General features: G+C 28.9%; 3 protein-coding genes across 3 annotated transcripts; all 3 read right to left on the bottom strand.

Annotated features, from left to right (window-relative positions):
• Nucleotides 1-1,129: 1,129 nt before the first annotated feature.
• Nucleotides 1,130-5,944, bottom strand: LOC145745143 (leucine-rich repeat-containing protein 45-like). The gene is made up of 10 exons (XM_082563140.1): nucleotides 5,593-5,944; nucleotides 5,090-5,271; nucleotides 4,728-4,824; nucleotides 4,513-4,637; nucleotides 4,191-4,358; nucleotides 3,780-3,939; nucleotides 3,355-3,503; nucleotides 2,908-3,190; nucleotides 2,278-2,516; nucleotides 1,130-1,563 (listed from the first exon to the last, which is right to left on the bottom strand). The coding sequence occupies exons 1-10, from the start codon at nucleotides 5,935-5,937 to the stop codon at nucleotides 1,287-1,289; spliced, it is 2,025 nt and encodes a 674-aa protein (XP_082419266.1). The 5' UTR covers nucleotides 5,938-5,944; the 3' UTR covers nucleotides 1,130-1,286.
• A 617-nt stretch (nucleotides 5,945-6,561) lies between these two features.
• LOC145745158 (phospholipase DDHD1-like) lies at nucleotides 6,562-13,359 on the bottom strand. The gene is made up of 12 exons (XM_082563158.1): nucleotides 13,173-13,359; nucleotides 11,692-11,865; nucleotides 11,121-11,297; nucleotides 10,613-10,762; nucleotides 10,409-10,530; nucleotides 10,055-10,211; nucleotides 9,324-9,479; nucleotides 9,061-9,156; nucleotides 8,796-8,932; nucleotides 8,127-8,220; nucleotides 7,455-7,615; nucleotides 6,562-7,375 (listed from the first exon to the last, which is right to left on the bottom strand). Exons 1-12 carry the CDS (start codon nucleotides 13,335-13,337, stop codon nucleotides 7,111-7,113), a joined length of 1,854 nt encoding a protein of 617 aa, XP_082419284.1. The 5' UTR covers nucleotides 13,338-13,359; the 3' UTR covers nucleotides 6,562-7,110.
• Nucleotides 13,360-14,096: 737 nt separating this feature from the next.
• LOC145745856 (uncharacterized) lies at nucleotides 14,097-16,979 on the bottom strand. Its single transcript, XM_082564030.1, has 6 exons — nucleotides 16,874-16,979; nucleotides 15,648-15,852; nucleotides 15,398-15,558; nucleotides 15,091-15,215; nucleotides 14,399-14,481; nucleotides 14,097-14,273 (listed from the first exon to the last, which is right to left on the bottom strand). Exons 1-6 carry the CDS (start codon nucleotides 16,932-16,934, stop codon nucleotides 14,237-14,239), a joined length of 672 nt encoding a protein of 223 aa, XP_082420156.1. The 5' UTR covers nucleotides 16,935-16,979; the 3' UTR covers nucleotides 14,097-14,236.
• Nucleotides 16,980-17,325: the final 346 nt, after the last annotated feature.

Raw genomic sequence — 17,325 nt, 5'->3', positions numbered from 1 at the left:
AATGCGAAAACTTATTATTTAAAAATAGAATAATAAAAATCGATTTTAAAGCTTAAGATGAGTACAGTAAAAAATACAACAAAAATTTAAAAAAAAATAATTTTAAAATAATATTGAATTAGAAAGCTTAAAAGTATTTTATGCAAGTGATTATGTGACGTAAAGCCAAAAATTTTAAAAATCACGTGATACACTGATTAAAAACAATTCGAATGGCATGTAACTTGAATTCCATATTCTAGGAATTATATCGGAAATACTTTTGAACTTTGTAGCGATATGTTTTCGAGTAAAGTCGAGCTGTTTGATGACGTCATATCCGCACAGCAGAGGTGGGCACCAAACCGTTAATCGTTGATTAACGAAGTAAACTTTTGCGTAAAAATTCAACTTTTAAGTAAATTTTCAAAATTATTATCGGACCTCTTAACTTTGGTTAAATTGTGCTTTCGTTAATATAGGTTGGTTATCTCAATTTTTTAATCTAAGTTAATAAATGTCAGGCATTACTGCCTTTTTATCGTATCACATTATTAAACGTAAAAGAGAAAAGGGTAGACGGGGTGGGGTAAGAGGAAGGGATAGGCAGGTTGGGAAAAAAGATAAGTAAGACGAGGCGGGTAAAAGGATAGGGTAGGCTGGAAGGGGTAAGAAAGTAAGTAAGGCAAAAATATTTCTAACCCTTTCTTAAATAAAATAACATGCACAAACACTGGCAGCCAAAACAACAATCGGATCTTTCTACATACTTAAACAAAATAAAATGGTCAATTACAGTGGTGCATTTTATTATGTAAAATAAATGTGAAATTAATTATTTAAAAGTAAAAAAATAAAAATCGACGTTGAAGCCCAATATCATCACAGTAAAAAAAACATTTTAAGCAACAAATAAAACAATGTATTTTTAAAATAAACGTTTGACTATAAAATTAAGTTGTTTAAAAAGTTTTTCAATCAAAAAAACATATAAAATATTTTAACTTGAAATAGAAATACCAACTGAATGTTTATTTTAGTTCACCAATACTGTTGAACTACAAAAACATTTATGTAAAGTATTTGCAAATAGATTAATAAATGACTTAAATGAATTGATCTTGTGATTTCTAAAGGTTAAACCAAGTCACGTGATACGCTAAATGAAATAAAATGACGTAATATTAACCTAAAAATTAAAATATTAAAACAAAAATAAAAATTTTTAAAGATTTTGAGCATATTTGAAAGTTGAGTTTAATTTTAGTACATCTCTAGTCTACTCGTTATTCATTACGTCACAGTTGTTACATTTTTCTTGGCGAGCTATAACCGGTTGCTCCTTGAACGTAGGTCAACACTGCCGTCTGCAGAGCTGCGGCTCGCCTTTTTTCCTCCTCTCTCTCTTGCTCCGCCCTTCTTTCTACCTGACGAAGGCTCTCTTCCGCACGCTCGAGCAAGCGCTCTTTTTCTTCTAGAGTTATTCGATAAGAAGAGGCTTGCTCTGCGAGTTTTGTTTCAAGAACGACGACTTTTTCGCGGAGGGAAGAACTTTGGGCGCATTCATCCTCAAGACTTAAAATTCTAAAGGGTAAGAGAAATTGTAAGAAACAAAGGTTTTTTTTCTAGAGTAAAACCACTGGTGAAGTGATTCAATGTGAAACACTTGTCATTATTATAGACAGTCCTGCACAGGACCACACATGCCATAAAGAACAATACATTTACCACACAGAAAAAAAAAAATGCGAAATCGCAAAGACTGTTTTTTGTATTTAGGGCAACTAAGGGTATTTTTAAAAGAGGGTTAGGGCTGGGCTTACTAAAAAGTGTCCCAATGTTGGTATTTGCCTTTTTAAATTAAATGACAGTATCCCCCGAATAAAAACAGTCAACGCGTTCTGTGTGGTCCTGTGTGGTAAATAGTCACTTTCTGTGTGTTTCTGGCAATTTTGAAAATCTATAGTATTTAATAGGCCTACTTAAAAAGCATTTAAAGACAGAGTCTTTAACATTAAAAATAAAGAGCATAGGCAATTTAAGGTGTATATTAAACAAAAAGAATAACTTAATGTTTAAGATATTAAGTTGCTTGTAGTGTTGTGTTGTAAACATTGCAGCAAAGTATAACCCGAAAAGTTCTGGGTTTTACGCCCAGTATTTTCCCCAATAGCTTAAAAAAGACCAACAGCTCACACTTATCCAAAAAAATATAAAAAAACTGATCCAGAAAAAAGGTAACTTTTATAAATCCTAAAAAAATATTTAAATAAAAAATAACAAAAAAACAAAACTCACTTTTTCTTATAATCGGTTCTCACAAATGCTATCCTTTCTTCAATTTCAATTTCCTTGTTAGCTTGTTGTCTTTGAATTGTGTTCAGGGCTCTTTTAAGTCCGTCATTTTCAATCGAGAGTGAATTTTTACTGGCTTGTAGCTCAGCTAACTCGGTCGAGGTAACTGAAAGATGTTTGGAAATTTCTGACTTTTCTGTTGAAATGTTTCGGATTTTTTCTTGCAATTTTTCCACGGAAACCTTAAAACATTTCATTTGTAAAATTATCAGGCAGGTTGTGCAGTGGGTAAAAAATTGGTAAATAATTTTGACAATATTTAGAAAAACCCCCAATAGTTGGTATAATAGTATTGCAAAATACGTTTTTTTTAATATTATTGTTTTTTTGTTTTATCCTTGATGTAGGAAGGTCGAACGCGCAACCTAAACATAGAGTAACATAAATTATTCCGACCCTGTCTCGAGTTGCCTTTAGCAGTTTTGAATATTATAGAGATTATTATTGCCTGATAATTATGCTGCTGATTAAGTGCTGGCTCAACAGGAGAGCAGTGGGGAATGAACCTATGACCTCATGGTGGTGTAGCAAGTGTTCTTACCACTACACCATGCTGCCAACTTATAAACTTACACTCTCTTCATCCTTTAGTTGTTTTCTTAGTTCTCTGATATTTTCCTCATTATCACATCTTTCCTGATTTATTCTCGATTTCAAATCTGAATTTTCGTTCATCAGATCTTCGTACGACTCCTTCAATTTGATGATTTGCGCATCACAAGCCTGCCTCGTGGCCGTGGCATCGGCATGTAAGCGGTCACTCTCCCTGTTTAGTTTTTCTTTATTGTCTTCTATCTCAATTTGCATTCTTTTTCGTTCGTTGGCAAGTCTGTCTTCACTAGTAACTTGAAACAATCTAAACATTTTTTTGTTTAATTTTTTTAAGACCAATTATTCATGCTAAGCTAGTGTACAAAAGTCCAGAAATTCAATGTAGTGGTTATTAAAATTAAAGTAATGTTTTTAATTGGTATGCTATGCCTTTAAACACAAAAAAATTCAAAATTAACAAGAGGTTACCTATGTTCTGCTTTCAAGTTCACCATATTTTCTTTTAACAATGTAATTTGGTCTTGTTGCATTTTACATTTTCTATCCAAATCACTATTGTTCTGCTGTGAATCTTTTAACCTTGCTTTGCAATCTTGTAGGTCTTGTTCCAATTGATCCTAAATAAAAAAAAATTTATGAATAATTAATATCCCAAATATTAAAAAATGTTTAGTAGTTTGGTATACCGATTATAGCACTGAGCTACAGCCCGAAAGTTTTCGGGTTCAAGCTGCACCAATACCATACTATTTGCCTTTGAGCTAATGTTTACAAATAGCTTAAAAACAACAAAACATCACAACAGCCCTTTTTTTGTAAAATATAAACCTATCACCTAAAAAGTGTTAAAAAAATTATAAAATAAAACAACCCTGAATATAAAACATAGTTACTTGAATTCTGTTTTTATCATCTCTCTCTCGACTCATTGCTGACTCGTGACTTTTAATGAGTTCTCGATTTTCTTTACGACAAATTTCCAACAAACTAGTTTGATCTTTGACCTTTTGTTCGCTCATGCGTAACGATGCTTCACACATGTCAAGTTTAGCTCTAATGAAAAAAAAAATTCCGATAACAAAACCAAAATATAAATTGCCATATTTTTTTGAATGTTGTAATACAGTCACAAGTTATATATATTCATGATAATTTACCCGAAAACAACAAAGCAGTAATTTTATAAGGCTTTTAAATTAGATAAAAATATTGTTAACAAAGCTTCAATATTCATAGATAACTCTACAATAAATTGAATTGACATCTTACACTTTACAACAAACTAAAAATTTTCTTAACTGTACCTGAGAGCATTTAAGGCGGCTTTTCTTTCCTCAAGTGTGCCTTGAAGATGGTTAATTGTTTGTGAGTTTGACTTATTTGTTAGGTCGAGTTGACTTCGAGTTAACTCCACATCATCCATTAATGTCATCATCTGCCTTTTCTTCTCAGCTTTGAGAATCTCAATCTCCCTGTTAATAAAATGTTTATATCTTAAAACTTGAATCACTATTTTTTGTTAAAAAAATTTTCCTTAGCGGAAAAAAAAACAAATCTTGCACAAAAAAACATAAAAAATAAATTTGTCCAGATATATAAGAAAGATATTATGTTATAATAAACTACTTGTTTAGAGTGTTTGTTCTTCTCATACTTTCCTGCGTAACCCGAAAACTGCCTTCATTTGATTTTGTTGCAATTTCAATCGCACTTACAACATCATGGGGTACATTATTACCCGCTACATTGACCTGCCAAAAAAAATTGCCAAAAAATAACTAAAGTCTTGCCAAAAAAGTCTTAACTAAAAACTAAAATCTTAAACTAAAGTCTATATATACCTGAGTAAGACATTTATTTTTATGAAGCATTTCAACAATCGATCTTCCACCAACCAAACCAATATTATTCCATCTTAAATCAAGAGTTGATAAACAACTAAAAAACATAGAAACATAATTAGTGCTAGCCAAAGCCTACAGCTAAACAAAACCAGATATAGAATGAAGCTTAGAGGTTAAAAATTTTTGTGTATGTCCAATTTATAGTCCTGCAAAATAAAAAACTGCTGTTTGTGATGTAAGGGTATTTTTTTGAGAGTTGCAACCATATTACGACAGTTGTAATTCTAACCATTGGACAGGCTATCAGCTATTAAAATAAAAATAAATAATGTAAAAATAGTACAAATTAAAAAAAATACCTGTTGCATGCTAGTGATCTAGCAATCTCTTGTGCACCCTTGTGGTCAATTTGATTGTTACGAAGATCAAGATAGCGAAGTGAGGTGTTAGTTGACAAACCTTCACACAAAACAGAGAAAGCACCCTCCCATACACCAAGAGAATTCCACTCCAACACTAAACTTGTAAGTGTGTGATTATTCTGTAAAAAAAAATTAGTTTATTTTTTTGCCTTGGTAAGTTAAGTGTTGTGTTTATTATTAGTAAATATTAATAACACTTTATAAACATTTTTTTGACCCTATTTTAATTTGTCTGTGTTATCTTTTTTATGAAACCTTAAAAGTTAAGTTAACAGTATTGGTTAGATTATTGTTTAAGCTTAAGTAGTTATTGTTCTAGCATTTCGCCTAAAGATCCCTTTGTTACCAAATCCAGAAAGAACAGTGGTAAATCCAACATCAATAATTTGCACAAAAAAACGTTGTTTTAATATTTTATACAACATACAAACAGAAAATACCTTGAAAAAATATCCCAAACTTTCCGATGATGATTGTCTTAAATTATTTCCTCTTAAATCCATTGTTTGAAGCACAGAATTCTTTGCTAAACCATACAGCAACAACTTGACACCTTCTTCATTCAGCATACAATCAGACAAAATCAAACTTGTAAACATAAGATCGTTAGATAAGATTTTCCCAAGCACGGTACACGTTGCAATAGATAATGAGTGGTTTGATAAGTCCAAAACAGAGTTGTTTTCTTTATTGGAGACGTCACTTATTCGTTGTAATACTGCTTCTTGAGGATCACTACCATATTCTTTGCACATGCGCAGAAAAAGTTGTCTAAACTCTTCCATTTTCAGATTTTTGTCTTAACACTGGTAAAATCTAAAAAACAAAAATTTAAATTAATTTCTAAATATCGAAAAAAAAAACTAAGTTACAAAATATTTGAAAATTTTAAAGCCTTGTCGTTACGAATATAATCTACACATACTTTGTTACTTTATAATTCTTTTATTGCTTTTAATTTACTAATAAGACCTACAAAACTAACTTGTTTGACTAAACAATAACAAAATTGTAAAACTTGTTAACTTTGTTATTTTAACTTTACCGGAAAACTGTGAAATCGCTATAGCAAATACAGATATGCAAAAAAAATCCCTAAGTAGTTCCTATTAATTTTTTTTAAACTTTGTCCATTTTAAAAACCTAACTTTAAAACTATAAATAAGTGTCGTTATTAAAATTAACAGAATTTATCTAAAATTTGTTTTAAAAAGTGTAAAAGTCCAAGAAAAAGAAACTCTTTTATTTAAGTGAAAAAAATAAATACCAGAAAATCTACATAAATAAATTAAAATATTTAAAAGTTTTTCTAAAATAAAGCAAGAACAGAATATCACAGTAATCTAAGAAATACCATAACAAAAATTAAACTTGTCAATACAGAATAAAAATAAATACAATTTGGGTTTACCAGATAAAAAAAATTGGTAGAAAACTTTTGGTAGTAAAAATTGATACAAGTCGACTCCAACATTTAAAAAAAAAAGATAAAATACAAGGTAATGTAAGAGCAACAAAGTGGCTTTGGTATTATTTGTAAACACACAACAATCTACAAATTTTGTTACACAAAAAAGATATAGTCGATACAATATTTGGTTTTATATTGCTTTTTTTGCTGAAGAACATAAAAAAACAAAAGTAAGTAAAAAATTTAACTACATGTAGAATTACTTGTGTTACACAATAATTTAAAATATTTTTCAGTAAACCAACTTATTTGCTAATATTTTGTCTAAATTTAATATTTCAGTGTCCCCTTACAAAATATAAAGTTTATAAATACAGAAAAAAAGAGTTAAAAATTTTTTTTTTCTAAGTATATTAATTGGGATTTTAACTTTAGATTAATATATATTATTAAAAAAAAATAAACCAAAAGTCTTTTAAAAACCTTTAAATTGCTAGTTTACCACCATTTAAATCAACAACTTTAAGACTTTAAATTAAGAATTAATTTATCGATTAAGTTGAGAAATTACAAACTTCCCTAAATCTTGATTCTGCCAGTATGAGGTATGTGAAGTTAAGGGGCCATAACCCAACTTGCTTTCTGTAAATCCCTCCTGGAGTTCGAAATCGATTCGTTCCTCCAAAGAATCGGGAAGAATAGAAGGCAGGGGAATGTCATTGGAAGAAGATGATTCGACGGATGGCGGTGATGTGCCTCTTGCTCTACTCCAGAGACCTCTTCCGATGCGAACTGCACCTCCCGCTACAGATCTTTTAAAAAAATTGTAATAAAAATAAAAAAAAATAAATAAATAAAAAATTTTTTATTGAAAAATCTTAAAATCTTCACCTGATGTAGCCTGCATCTTCTTTTTTCTCCTCCACATTTTCACTCTCTTCTTCATCCTCAGCTCTTTCACTTTCTTCCTCTGCTTCATCCTGATCCTGGGAGGATGAAAGTCGGAGGACCTTGTTGTCATTCACGTCCTCTTTGGATTGAAATGTTTTTATCTAAAAATTAAAACCAAAAAATTGCAACAAACTTATCACAAATCGAATTAAAAACAAGAAAAAAAACAAAATAGTTTTACATTTAAGGTTGTTTGTAATAACTTTTCATATCCCCTTTAGGGGGTTAAGGGTATAGAAATTTTTTGACATTTTTATCGGGTAGGGGTGTGCAATTAGGACATGTTTGAGCTATCCGTAAATGCCGGGCTAAATAGTGGATAGTGTGTCATTGATGTGGCTCGAACCCGAAACCTTTCAGCTCGTAGTCCGACGCCATGACCGGCTCGCCACACTACCAGACTGTTCGTAATAACTTATTAAAAACTACACATGATGGAGGTTAGTGGATAATACATATGTGTATGTTCAATTTATGGGCTTACAAAATAAATAAACTGCCCTTTGTGGTGCATGGGTAACTTATGCACATATTAGTTGTGACTTGCAACCATATTATGACAATTTAAACATCGACTGTAGTGCAGGCTATTAACATGTATTAATAACTTACTTGTACTGGAGGTGTTTCTGCATAGAGTTTATCAATTAATGGTTCTAACCTATAAGCCACAGGATCACATGGGTGGAAAATATTAATTACTCGACTGCAACAAAAGATATATTGTTTTTAAATAATTTTATTAAATGAAATTTAATTTGACAAAACTTTTTCAAAATTTATTATTGAGTAAAAGTATTTATTACTAATTAAACAATACCAGTAGTAACTACTTAGGTATTGTTTACTAAGCACTTAAATTTGTTCATGCCAAGTATATTAATCACAAAAAAACACATAAGGTATCATTAGAAAGTGTAATAAATAATAGATTAGTACAGTTTTGTGTACCCTGGAGAACAAAACCTTTATCTTTAAAAAACTATTTAAAAAATCTGATATCCAAAATAAACAAACAATCCTATTGATTTTTTAACATTAAAATCAAATTGTTTAATTTTTACAAAAAGTAAAAGGTAATTTATCTAATTATATGAAAGCCCAGGTATAAAACTATATAAGCCAATAGGTTTTTATTTAAAAGGCTTCAAAAAATGCAGTTTGTGGTGTGCAGGTAAATTAAAACTTAACAAGTCTTGAATAAAATATTGTTTAAAAATAAGTAAAATTTACAATAGTTAAAAAATGGAAACCAATATTTTAAGTTAGAAAAACTTTTACCTGCACAGTGAAGTAGGAATGACATCATCAAGGTTCCCGTTATTTCCACTTATTCCTCTTAAACACAAAAATACACCAAGTGGAGATCCAACAGAAATAAAAATGTCAGTTTTGAAATTTAAAAATTCTGAAGATTTCTAAAAATAAAAAAAAGTTGAAAATTAAAAAATTTCTGTTAATCATCTAAATCCTAAACTTCAAAATTTTGTCTAAAAATAATTTATCTATATATATTATTTTTTAAGTTGGATTAGAAAATACTTACATGTCGTTGATGTTTTTTGTTGTGCAAATTTTCATTTGTTTTGGTTAAAATATCATGGAAAATGACATTGCCAAGCGAATGAGCAAAAACACAAATCTTAAAAAAAATTGTAAGAAAATACTATTTATTTTGACACATATACTGAATAACATAAATATTTAATTAATTAATAAACTATAAAATTTATGACATTTTTAAAAAAATTATTACCAAAGATTACCGAAATAAAAAATACAAAATTTATAATGTTAAAAATTGTTTACCTTTCCATTAAAATGAGGATTTCTTTTCATGTACATGTCATGTATTCTGTTAAGCTCAGAACACAAACTATTAACAATCTCTGCTCTGTATTTCTGGCTTGTATAATATAAAATATCCATTGCTGTATTGTTGAGAAATTTCCTAACACCCTGAGCCTAGAAAAATTAAAAAAATTGTAAATAATTTTTATTTTGTATAAATCGTTATGTCTTTGTGGAAAGATTGAATTCGCGTCCTAAACATAGAGTAACATCAGTTACTCCGACCTTTAATTGCCCGAGTAATTATGCTGCTGATTAAGTGCTGGCTCAGCAGGAGTTTATACCATTTATAGCGGCTTACTCGAGGGCGCTACAGCATGAGAACAGTGGGGATTGAACCCACTACCTCATGGTTGTGTAACCAGTGTTTTTACCCATACACCACACTGCCGGTTACTACACCACGCTGCTGGTTACTACACCATGCCGGTTAAATTTCTACAAATTTAAGCTGTAAACTCCGAACTCCAAAAATTAAAATGGTACTATAAGGTTAAGCAACCATGTTATGTTATAATGTTAAATTATGTAATATATTTTAAAATTTTAACAGGTTTTAAACCATGAATTTAATTTCGTCATTATTTTTACTGCATCATGTTGGTAATTGTATCTTTTTTTCCATTAAAAAAATTAAACATAAAAATATAACATAAAAAAAAAAAAAAAAGATTGGACAATAATTTTACCTTATTAGGTGTGATAAGATCCACTAATTCTCCATCTAATGTTAGCTTTGATCTCCACTCAATTGCAATAAATTCTGAGCGATCGTTCTCAAAATATTTTTTCTCCATGTTTTTACAAAGTGCACGAAAGTCTCTCGTATTTCGAACTATCTTTCTCCTTGTAAAAAATAAAAACAAATTGCTTTTAAAATAATCAAAATAGAAATTTAAATTTAATATGGGATTGTAGAAAGGGTATTCTAACATGGCTAACATCTATATATAATGGAACATAACTACCCTTAAAAATTTAATTAAACCTAAAAAGTGGCTTTTAATATTTTAAAAATTTTTAAAAAATTTAAAAAAATTTACCTGTCATTTTTTGATCCGATTCCATGAATTACAAACACAAGGTTTTTGACCGGAAGATGGACATCCTCTTCCAGGGCATCTTCCTTGTATCCTCTGTGGAGATAATGTCCACTTGTTGTTTCCTAATTATACAAAAAAATGATTAAGAAATCATGACATGATAAAATAGCAATAAAAATTTCAAAAAAAAAAGAAAAAACCTACTTTTGAAACTCTTAAAAAGGTTTGAGCGAAACTTCGCATGGCACGATGTGCCGTGGCATCTTTGTAGAACAAGACATGTGTCACGCTACTCCATTCCACATGGCATCCTTCTAACTGGACTGTGTGCATAACTGTACCGCCTTGCAACTCCTAAAAAAAGTTTTTTTTTTATTTCTCTATTTAATTGAATTCCTATGATTTGTATTGATTTCCTATGTGTAACGGTATTTATCATAGTAAACCTTATATAACCCCAATTTAAACTTGAGCAGACATTGCCAGTTTAGCTAATTTTAATAAAGGCAAGTATAGGTACTATAAGCATCCTACTGGATAAGGGTATAACATGACATCACAATTTAATCAAAGAATGTGAATATAAGACGTATATGTATTATAACATAAAACAAATACCAAAAAACTGAGTTTAATAAAGTATAACTGACTGTTTAAGGGTTAAACATAAAAATTAATTATTTTAGAAACTAAAGAATACACAGCAAACCACCTTAATTTGCTCCAGGTTGCACCCCTTCCACCTCTCAAAATGCTCTTCCTCAATTCTCTCTGCAAGATCTTCATCCAGTGGTTGCCAGTTTCCCTTGAAAAACCAAGATCCCCGCATCACCGGATCATCATCCGAGATCCAATAAATGGAATTACAAAGTTTCTTTTTCACATCAACCTTTAAAAAAATTAGAACATTTTAACATTTTCGTGTTTTAGAAAAAATTAAGGTAACAGTTTAAATTTGAATTTATTTTTATCATGATTTTAAACATAACGAGATTATTTACACAATGGCATATACTAGATAGTCCGCCATACAGTCTTCTGGATTTAAATTGTTGTGATATGGTGGCAATTCTCAAAATTATTTGCCAGCAATAATTTACTCATACATCTCAAATGACAGTATATATTTTTTGTATTCATACAAAATAACCTAAGCTTTATTATTTATAGATAATGTAATTTTATTAGCAAAAATAGACTTGTAAAATAAGTCAATTCCATCAATAAACTATTTTATTTTTATAAATCGGCAATATTTAATTTACAAAAATTAAAAATTTTACCTCAAACATGCCACCTCTGACACAAACTTTTTTGATATTTTCCTCATTTTTTAAATGTTGTTGTCTCCAAGCTTTTTCCAATCTTATTGAGTCATAACCAACGAAAGGACGCCACTTGTTTTTTTTTTTACTGAAGTAAAACCAACGAACTTCATCCGGTCTTAACACATCAACCTAAAATTAAATTAAAGTTGAATTTTTTTCTAGTTATTAGTACTAATTTTATTTTAGCTAGTTAAACTATATTAACCCTCTAGTGACAGGCAACTGTTAGTTTATTAAAAAAGTATTCTTGCAAGAATTTTTAGCTTAAAAAGACTATTTTGCAAACCAATTAATAGCCCGCCATATGGTCAAGATTTTATTTGTCATAATATGGCTACAATATTAAACAAATATTTGCCTGCAATAATATACTCGCATCACACAAATTGCAGTTTTGTTTTTGTAGGGTATATACCTATAATGTCCACTAAGAACCATTATTTACAGACTGTGCATTAAATTAAACAAAATTGTTTTACCTTTTCTTTAAAACGCATTTTTGCAGATAAAACTAATCGCAGTATTAAATAAAGCACCTAAATCTTTAAAGCCTAACTTTACTTGTAAAAAAGCACTAAATTAAATGAAACTTTTCATTAATAATGCATTGCGATGTTTTTCTTCTTCGCTTTTTTAGCAATTTCAGACTAAGTCAATTATTAAATGCTAGACCTGGCCTAGACTACAGTAAATTAAACAATATATGTAGTTAATAAAAATGTTAACATGAACAATAACACATAACATAAATTTGTTACTCAAAGTAATAAAATATGTAACAGGAAATATTAGAAACGGTAAATCTGTCGTGTTTACATTTATAAACAAACATAAACAATACAAAATTGCAGATAACATTTTGCAATTTGTAATTATGCTAGAGACATTGTTGTTTTAGTAATTGATTTAGATGTTATAGATTTATAATAAAAAATCAATACAAGAGACATGTGTTAGTATTTATCTTTTAATATTATTATGTGTTTATTGATTATTTTTAATCTATAGTAATATTAGAAGATACTTGATTAGTGTAAATGTTCTGTTCCAGCATGTAGCATAGAATTAACAGAATAATCATATAGGGATTATCTTATTGTCTGGCTAATTAACTATCATTAACCAATGCTGTAATGTAAGGGTTAGATTGGTTAGAATACTCAGTATCTGTACACAAGGTCCTGGGTTTGATTTAATGCTGCTTCCATGCTGTATATAATACCAATAAACAAGATGTTTTATCTCGTACTAGACCAAAAACCTACAAGCAGGTTAATTATAACACAATATAATTATATCCAAAACTACACAAGGCATAGGAACAGAGTAAGAATAAAAAGTGATACTTTAGGGTTGTGAAGTCAGCTACATTTAAGATAAATAAATATGACAAAAACTGTTTAATATACATTATTGTAAAAATTAAAAATATTTACCTGTTGAAAATCTTGATCTGACCCAAACGAACTTTCCCCAATACTTTCCGATAAAGATTTTGTTTTCACAACTTCATCCGGACTAATGTCGTAAAAGTCTTCGTCATTTTCAGTTTTGTTTAAATTTTTTTTAGTTTTAGGTATGTCTACATTTTTCACTTCCATTTACTTGTGTGCTTTTTTTTTATTACCAAAACCTTTTTAAAAAAATTAGTTGATCAAGTTAAATATTATACAAAATTAAAATATTAAGTAGTTAACCATGTAGGTAGTTCCAAAACCTTAAATAATTTTTTTTTTGAATATCTTTATCATCAATATGGAAAGGTCTAATGTGCGACCTAAACATAGAGTAACATTTCCTAACGTGTAATATAAAATGTTTCAAATATTGAAAATTCTCATGTCTTTTTTGCAGCTGCATTAAAATGTATGAATACTTTTTTAATACATTTTATAATTGTTATTTTAATGAAAGCACAAAAACTTTTAAGTATGAATTGCGAAGTTTTAGTAGCTAACGTCTAAACGTAAAAACTTTAAAAAAATTTCGCAACAAAGACTGTCACTGTCTGACAACTTAGACATCCTTGTTCTACCTCGAGCTAATTATAGAAAACAATACTTTTATATTTTTACAAGAATTTAAAAAAATTGTTTCATTTACAAATTCTTTTGACAATAAACTTGATGCAATAAAAAATCTGTCAACAACGAACTTTACAAAGCGAGAACGTGTTGTAATTGGTTAGTCATGTGACAATAACAAAAAACACAGTATACTAAAAAAGTATCTGACAACAGTGTTTTTACTTCGTTTTTTAATCTTATTTTTCTTGCGTAAACTTTGTTTGAGAATATTAAAAGTTAAACCTTTGTTTTGTTAAATACTGATCCTTACAAATAATTGAAAACAGATATTTTCGAAAATTTTTATTTTAAAAACAGTAAAGAAACAAAAAGAACATCTATACAAAAAAAAGAAAATAAAATATTTTAAAAGTGGTCTAAAACGCAGTAACTGTGATATTAAAAATTAAAGCAGTGGAACTTCGGATTTAATTTCAGACGACATGTTCTGAGACAGTTGGTACATTTAAACTGAAAGTAAAAAATAAAAATTTTACAAAAAATATAATTACGCGATAAATTTGCTAGGTTAAAAATAAAAATCACAAAATTTACAACTCAAAAATTATTTTTTTTTTTATCATTTTAATATTTACTTGGTAGATACGACGGTAGAGTAGGAAGGGGGGTCTGCAGGTATATTTAAGTGATTTCGTTTCGATCTTTCTTTAACAGAATTCTAAAATAAAAAATAAGATAATTTTATTAAAAATGACAAAAATATTTTAAGGTAATATTCTTCAAAAACCACAATTTAAATAGCCTTACGGGCACTACAACCTCGTTTAAAACACAACTTGCGTTTGTTTAGTCGATAAAATATATTGATATGTTTAAAACTACTATGCCATGCTCAACAATTTCAGAGAACTTTTGACCCATATGTTAACTTGTATAATCAACAACATTTTTATCTGGATTAAACTAGATTTAATCATATTTAGTTTAACGTGGTACCAAGATGTATTTTAACAAGGCATTCGATGCGTTAAGTCTAGGTGTTTCAGAAATGTTTTAAGCCTTTATAGTATCAACAAAAATCAGTAATCGGTTGCTAGTAAAATATATATTGTCAGATACAAACAAAACATTTTAATTTTTTTGCTATTTTGCATGTGACCTTATAAGCATCAGACTTAATGCTGCTGAGTAAACAAAACTGACTCTAAAACTACAGTAAATGTGTGCTTTAGTAGACAACAAAATTATTGAAATTCCGTAGTGTTTCTATTAATGTTTTTCTTTAACAAAAAAAATTAGAAAACAATTAATTAAAGTATAAGCTTACCATAACTCCAGGTAAACTGTAATAGTTTGGAGGACTAACAGTGCGATTCGAATTCTTAAGCAAATGCAAATCCCTGTAAGATGGAAGATCTCTATCTATATTGCTTGTCGAAATTCGATTAGTACCTGAAAAAATCGTCTCGTATAATGAGAAAAGTTTATTGTAATCACATTATACCAAACGCAAATTTCCGAATCATAAAAATAGAATAAATTCATATAAACAAAACAAGTACAAGCATTTTAAATTGGATTCAAAGAAAATTTGTCTAAAAATACCCCTGTTCTTTATTATTCAATATATTTACCATTCTCAAGGCGATGTGAATTTTCGTCAGGATTGATAACTGTATTCGATCTCCGGGTACGCTTTTCCGAACAAAATCTTTTAAATAGACCCTGGAAGCCAAGAACCAATATAAGAGAGGCTGCTACACTACCGACCACAATCAGCAAAGTTTTAGAAGATCTGTTTAGAAAACAACGTAGTTTGACCTTTTTTCAAAATACTTATTCCCTTAGAGAGAAATGGAAAAACAATTTGTTCAAGTTACTTACTCGGCATTGTTTGAGTTTTCCGTTTCTTCTCTTTTGTCTAGACAGGCGACAAAATTGACTTGTTGGCTCGACGAGTTGCAACAAGCTCGAACTTCGCAATTTCCGCAACAATAATCACCATAGTTACCGCGCTCACGACATTCAAGGTTGACCATGCAATCTAATTTATCCTCAAAGTCGTAAATACCATGCGTACCTTCGCAAACTAAATAAATAAAATTGTGTATTGTAAAATATTGTACAAATAAACATAATTTTAATAGATAAATAAACAACAACCTAATATTCTTTCAATTTTGAATCCTAAATATGCTTTAAACTAATAGAACGGGGGATAGGTCAAATAAATATTTATGTGTATATTGTATAATCCGTTTAACTCCTTTAAGCTGACTTTAAAGTTTTATCGAAAATGAGTCATAAAACACATTAGCCTTAAATTACTGGAAAGTCAGGTTCTTATATTAATTGTAATGTGTGGTCTGCAATCTTTAAATAGTTTAAAGTGGGTGTTGTCTGCTTAATAAAAAGTCATTTTACTCACTGGACAATCGGATTATAATATTTTAAAAGTAGCAACTTCGCCATGACTGTAAAATTATTAAAAATAGCTTTTAGTCTACTATCGCTTTATATTTATATTTAGGTTGTTTTAGTTTGTGGTCTTAAAATAAGCTTATTTGTTTCTTAAAACAGTTGTTAATAATATTTTTAAGAAAAATATGATATTTAATAAAGTATATTCAAATATTTTTTATAACAGGTAATTACAAAATTTACCAAATATTACAAGCTGTAATACTTTAAAAAGCGTAATGTTATATTAAGACTCCGAAGAATTTTGACAAAAGAGTTTTGTTAAAACACAAAGTTTAAGAAAACCCACCGAAATTAATCCCGCAAAATACCTAGGCAAATCCAATGTTGAAACCGCGAATAGAAATTTTAATGACGACTTTCATTATCACGTAATAACCACAAATTGTTGACAATTATAGACTATTTTTTAATTTTTTTGTTGATTGAGTTTTATTAGATATTGAATAATATTTACGCTCTAAGTTTGTTTTTTAATTAATGTATACGTGCGTTACAACATGCAACAAAATTTCTTTATAAAAAAAACAAAGTTAATTTTGTTATTAAAAAACAAATACTTTAAAATAATTATTAAACCTTACAAATTATTTAAACCTTAAAAAAATATGTATTTGATATTAATTTACCTGTAAATAATAACGCTGTTGTGCATAAAACAAAAAGTACATTAAATCCGTTGGTTGCCATATTTTAAATAAATATAAGTGTTAAATTCTAATAATTTTAAATTCTAAAAAAAAGTATAATTTATTTAGCGGCAAGCACTAGAACAAAAATTTTTTTAGGCACAAATTTATAAATATTTTTCGAATTTTAAAATTTTTTTTGGAAACTGACATATTATTTAAATTTATTTATTTTATATTTCCAAAAAAGCGTAACATTTTCAAACTTTTCCTTATCTAAATAAAATTTAGCCAGCAATTTTGTAATTTAAATCCTTGGTGTTTTATAATATTTTCTACTACTTTTAATACATCACATCTTATATAACCTCCAGTAAAATTAACTACGTAACTTTTCTGAAGACCATTTACAAATAAATGTTAAACGTATTCTTAGAAGTACATTTCAATAC

Source organism: Corella eumyota, chromosome 3 (assembly GCF_963082875.1).
Source record: "Corella eumyota chromosome 3, kaCorEumy4.1, whole genome shotgun sequence".
Taxonomy (NCBI): domain Eukaryota; kingdom Metazoa; phylum Chordata; class Ascidiacea; order Phlebobranchia; family Corellidae; genus Corella; species Corella eumyota.
The sequence above is the reverse complement of the archived record's forward strand: the minus strand, read 5'-3'. Positions and strand labels throughout refer to the sequence as shown.

Bases quoted from the DNA above. Each gene is read 5' to 3' on its own strand.
- LOC145745158 (XM_082563158.1), bottom strand. From the start codon at position 13,337: ATGGAAGTGAAAAATGTAGACATACCTAAAACTAAAAAAAATTTAAAC. The intron at 10,212-10,408 runs GTAAATTTTTTT...ATTTTTTACAAG, and splicing joins ATCGGATCAAAAAATGACAG to GAGAAAGATAGTTCGAAATA. The intron at 9,480-10,054 runs GTAAAATTATTG...TAATTTTTCTAG, and splicing joins ATCTTATCACACCTAATAAG to GCTCAGGGTGTTAGGAAATT.
- LOC145745856 (XM_082564030.1), bottom strand. From the start codon at position 16,934: ATGGCAACCAACGGATTTAATGTACTTTTTGTTTTATGCACAACAGCG. The intron at 15,853-16,873 runs GTAAATTAATAT...TTATTTATTTAG, and splicing joins AACAGCGTTATTATTTACAG to TTTGCGAAGGTACGCATGGT. The intron at 14,274-14,398 runs GTAAATATTAAA...TTTTACTTTCAG, and splicing joins TCTACCGTCGTATCTACCAA to TTTAAATGTACCAACTGTCT.
- LOC145745143 (XM_082563140.1), bottom strand. From the start codon at position 5,937: ATGGAAGAGTTTAGACAACTTTTTCTGCGCATGTGCAAAGAATATGGT. The intron at 4,825-5,089 runs GTATTTTTTTTA...TATGTTTTTTAG, and splicing joins AGATCACTAGCATGCAACAG to TTGTTTATCAACTCTTGATT. The intron at 4,638-4,727 runs GTATATATAGAC...TTTTTTTGGCAG, and splicing joins AAAATAAATGTCTTACTCAG to GTCAATGTAGCGGGTAATAA.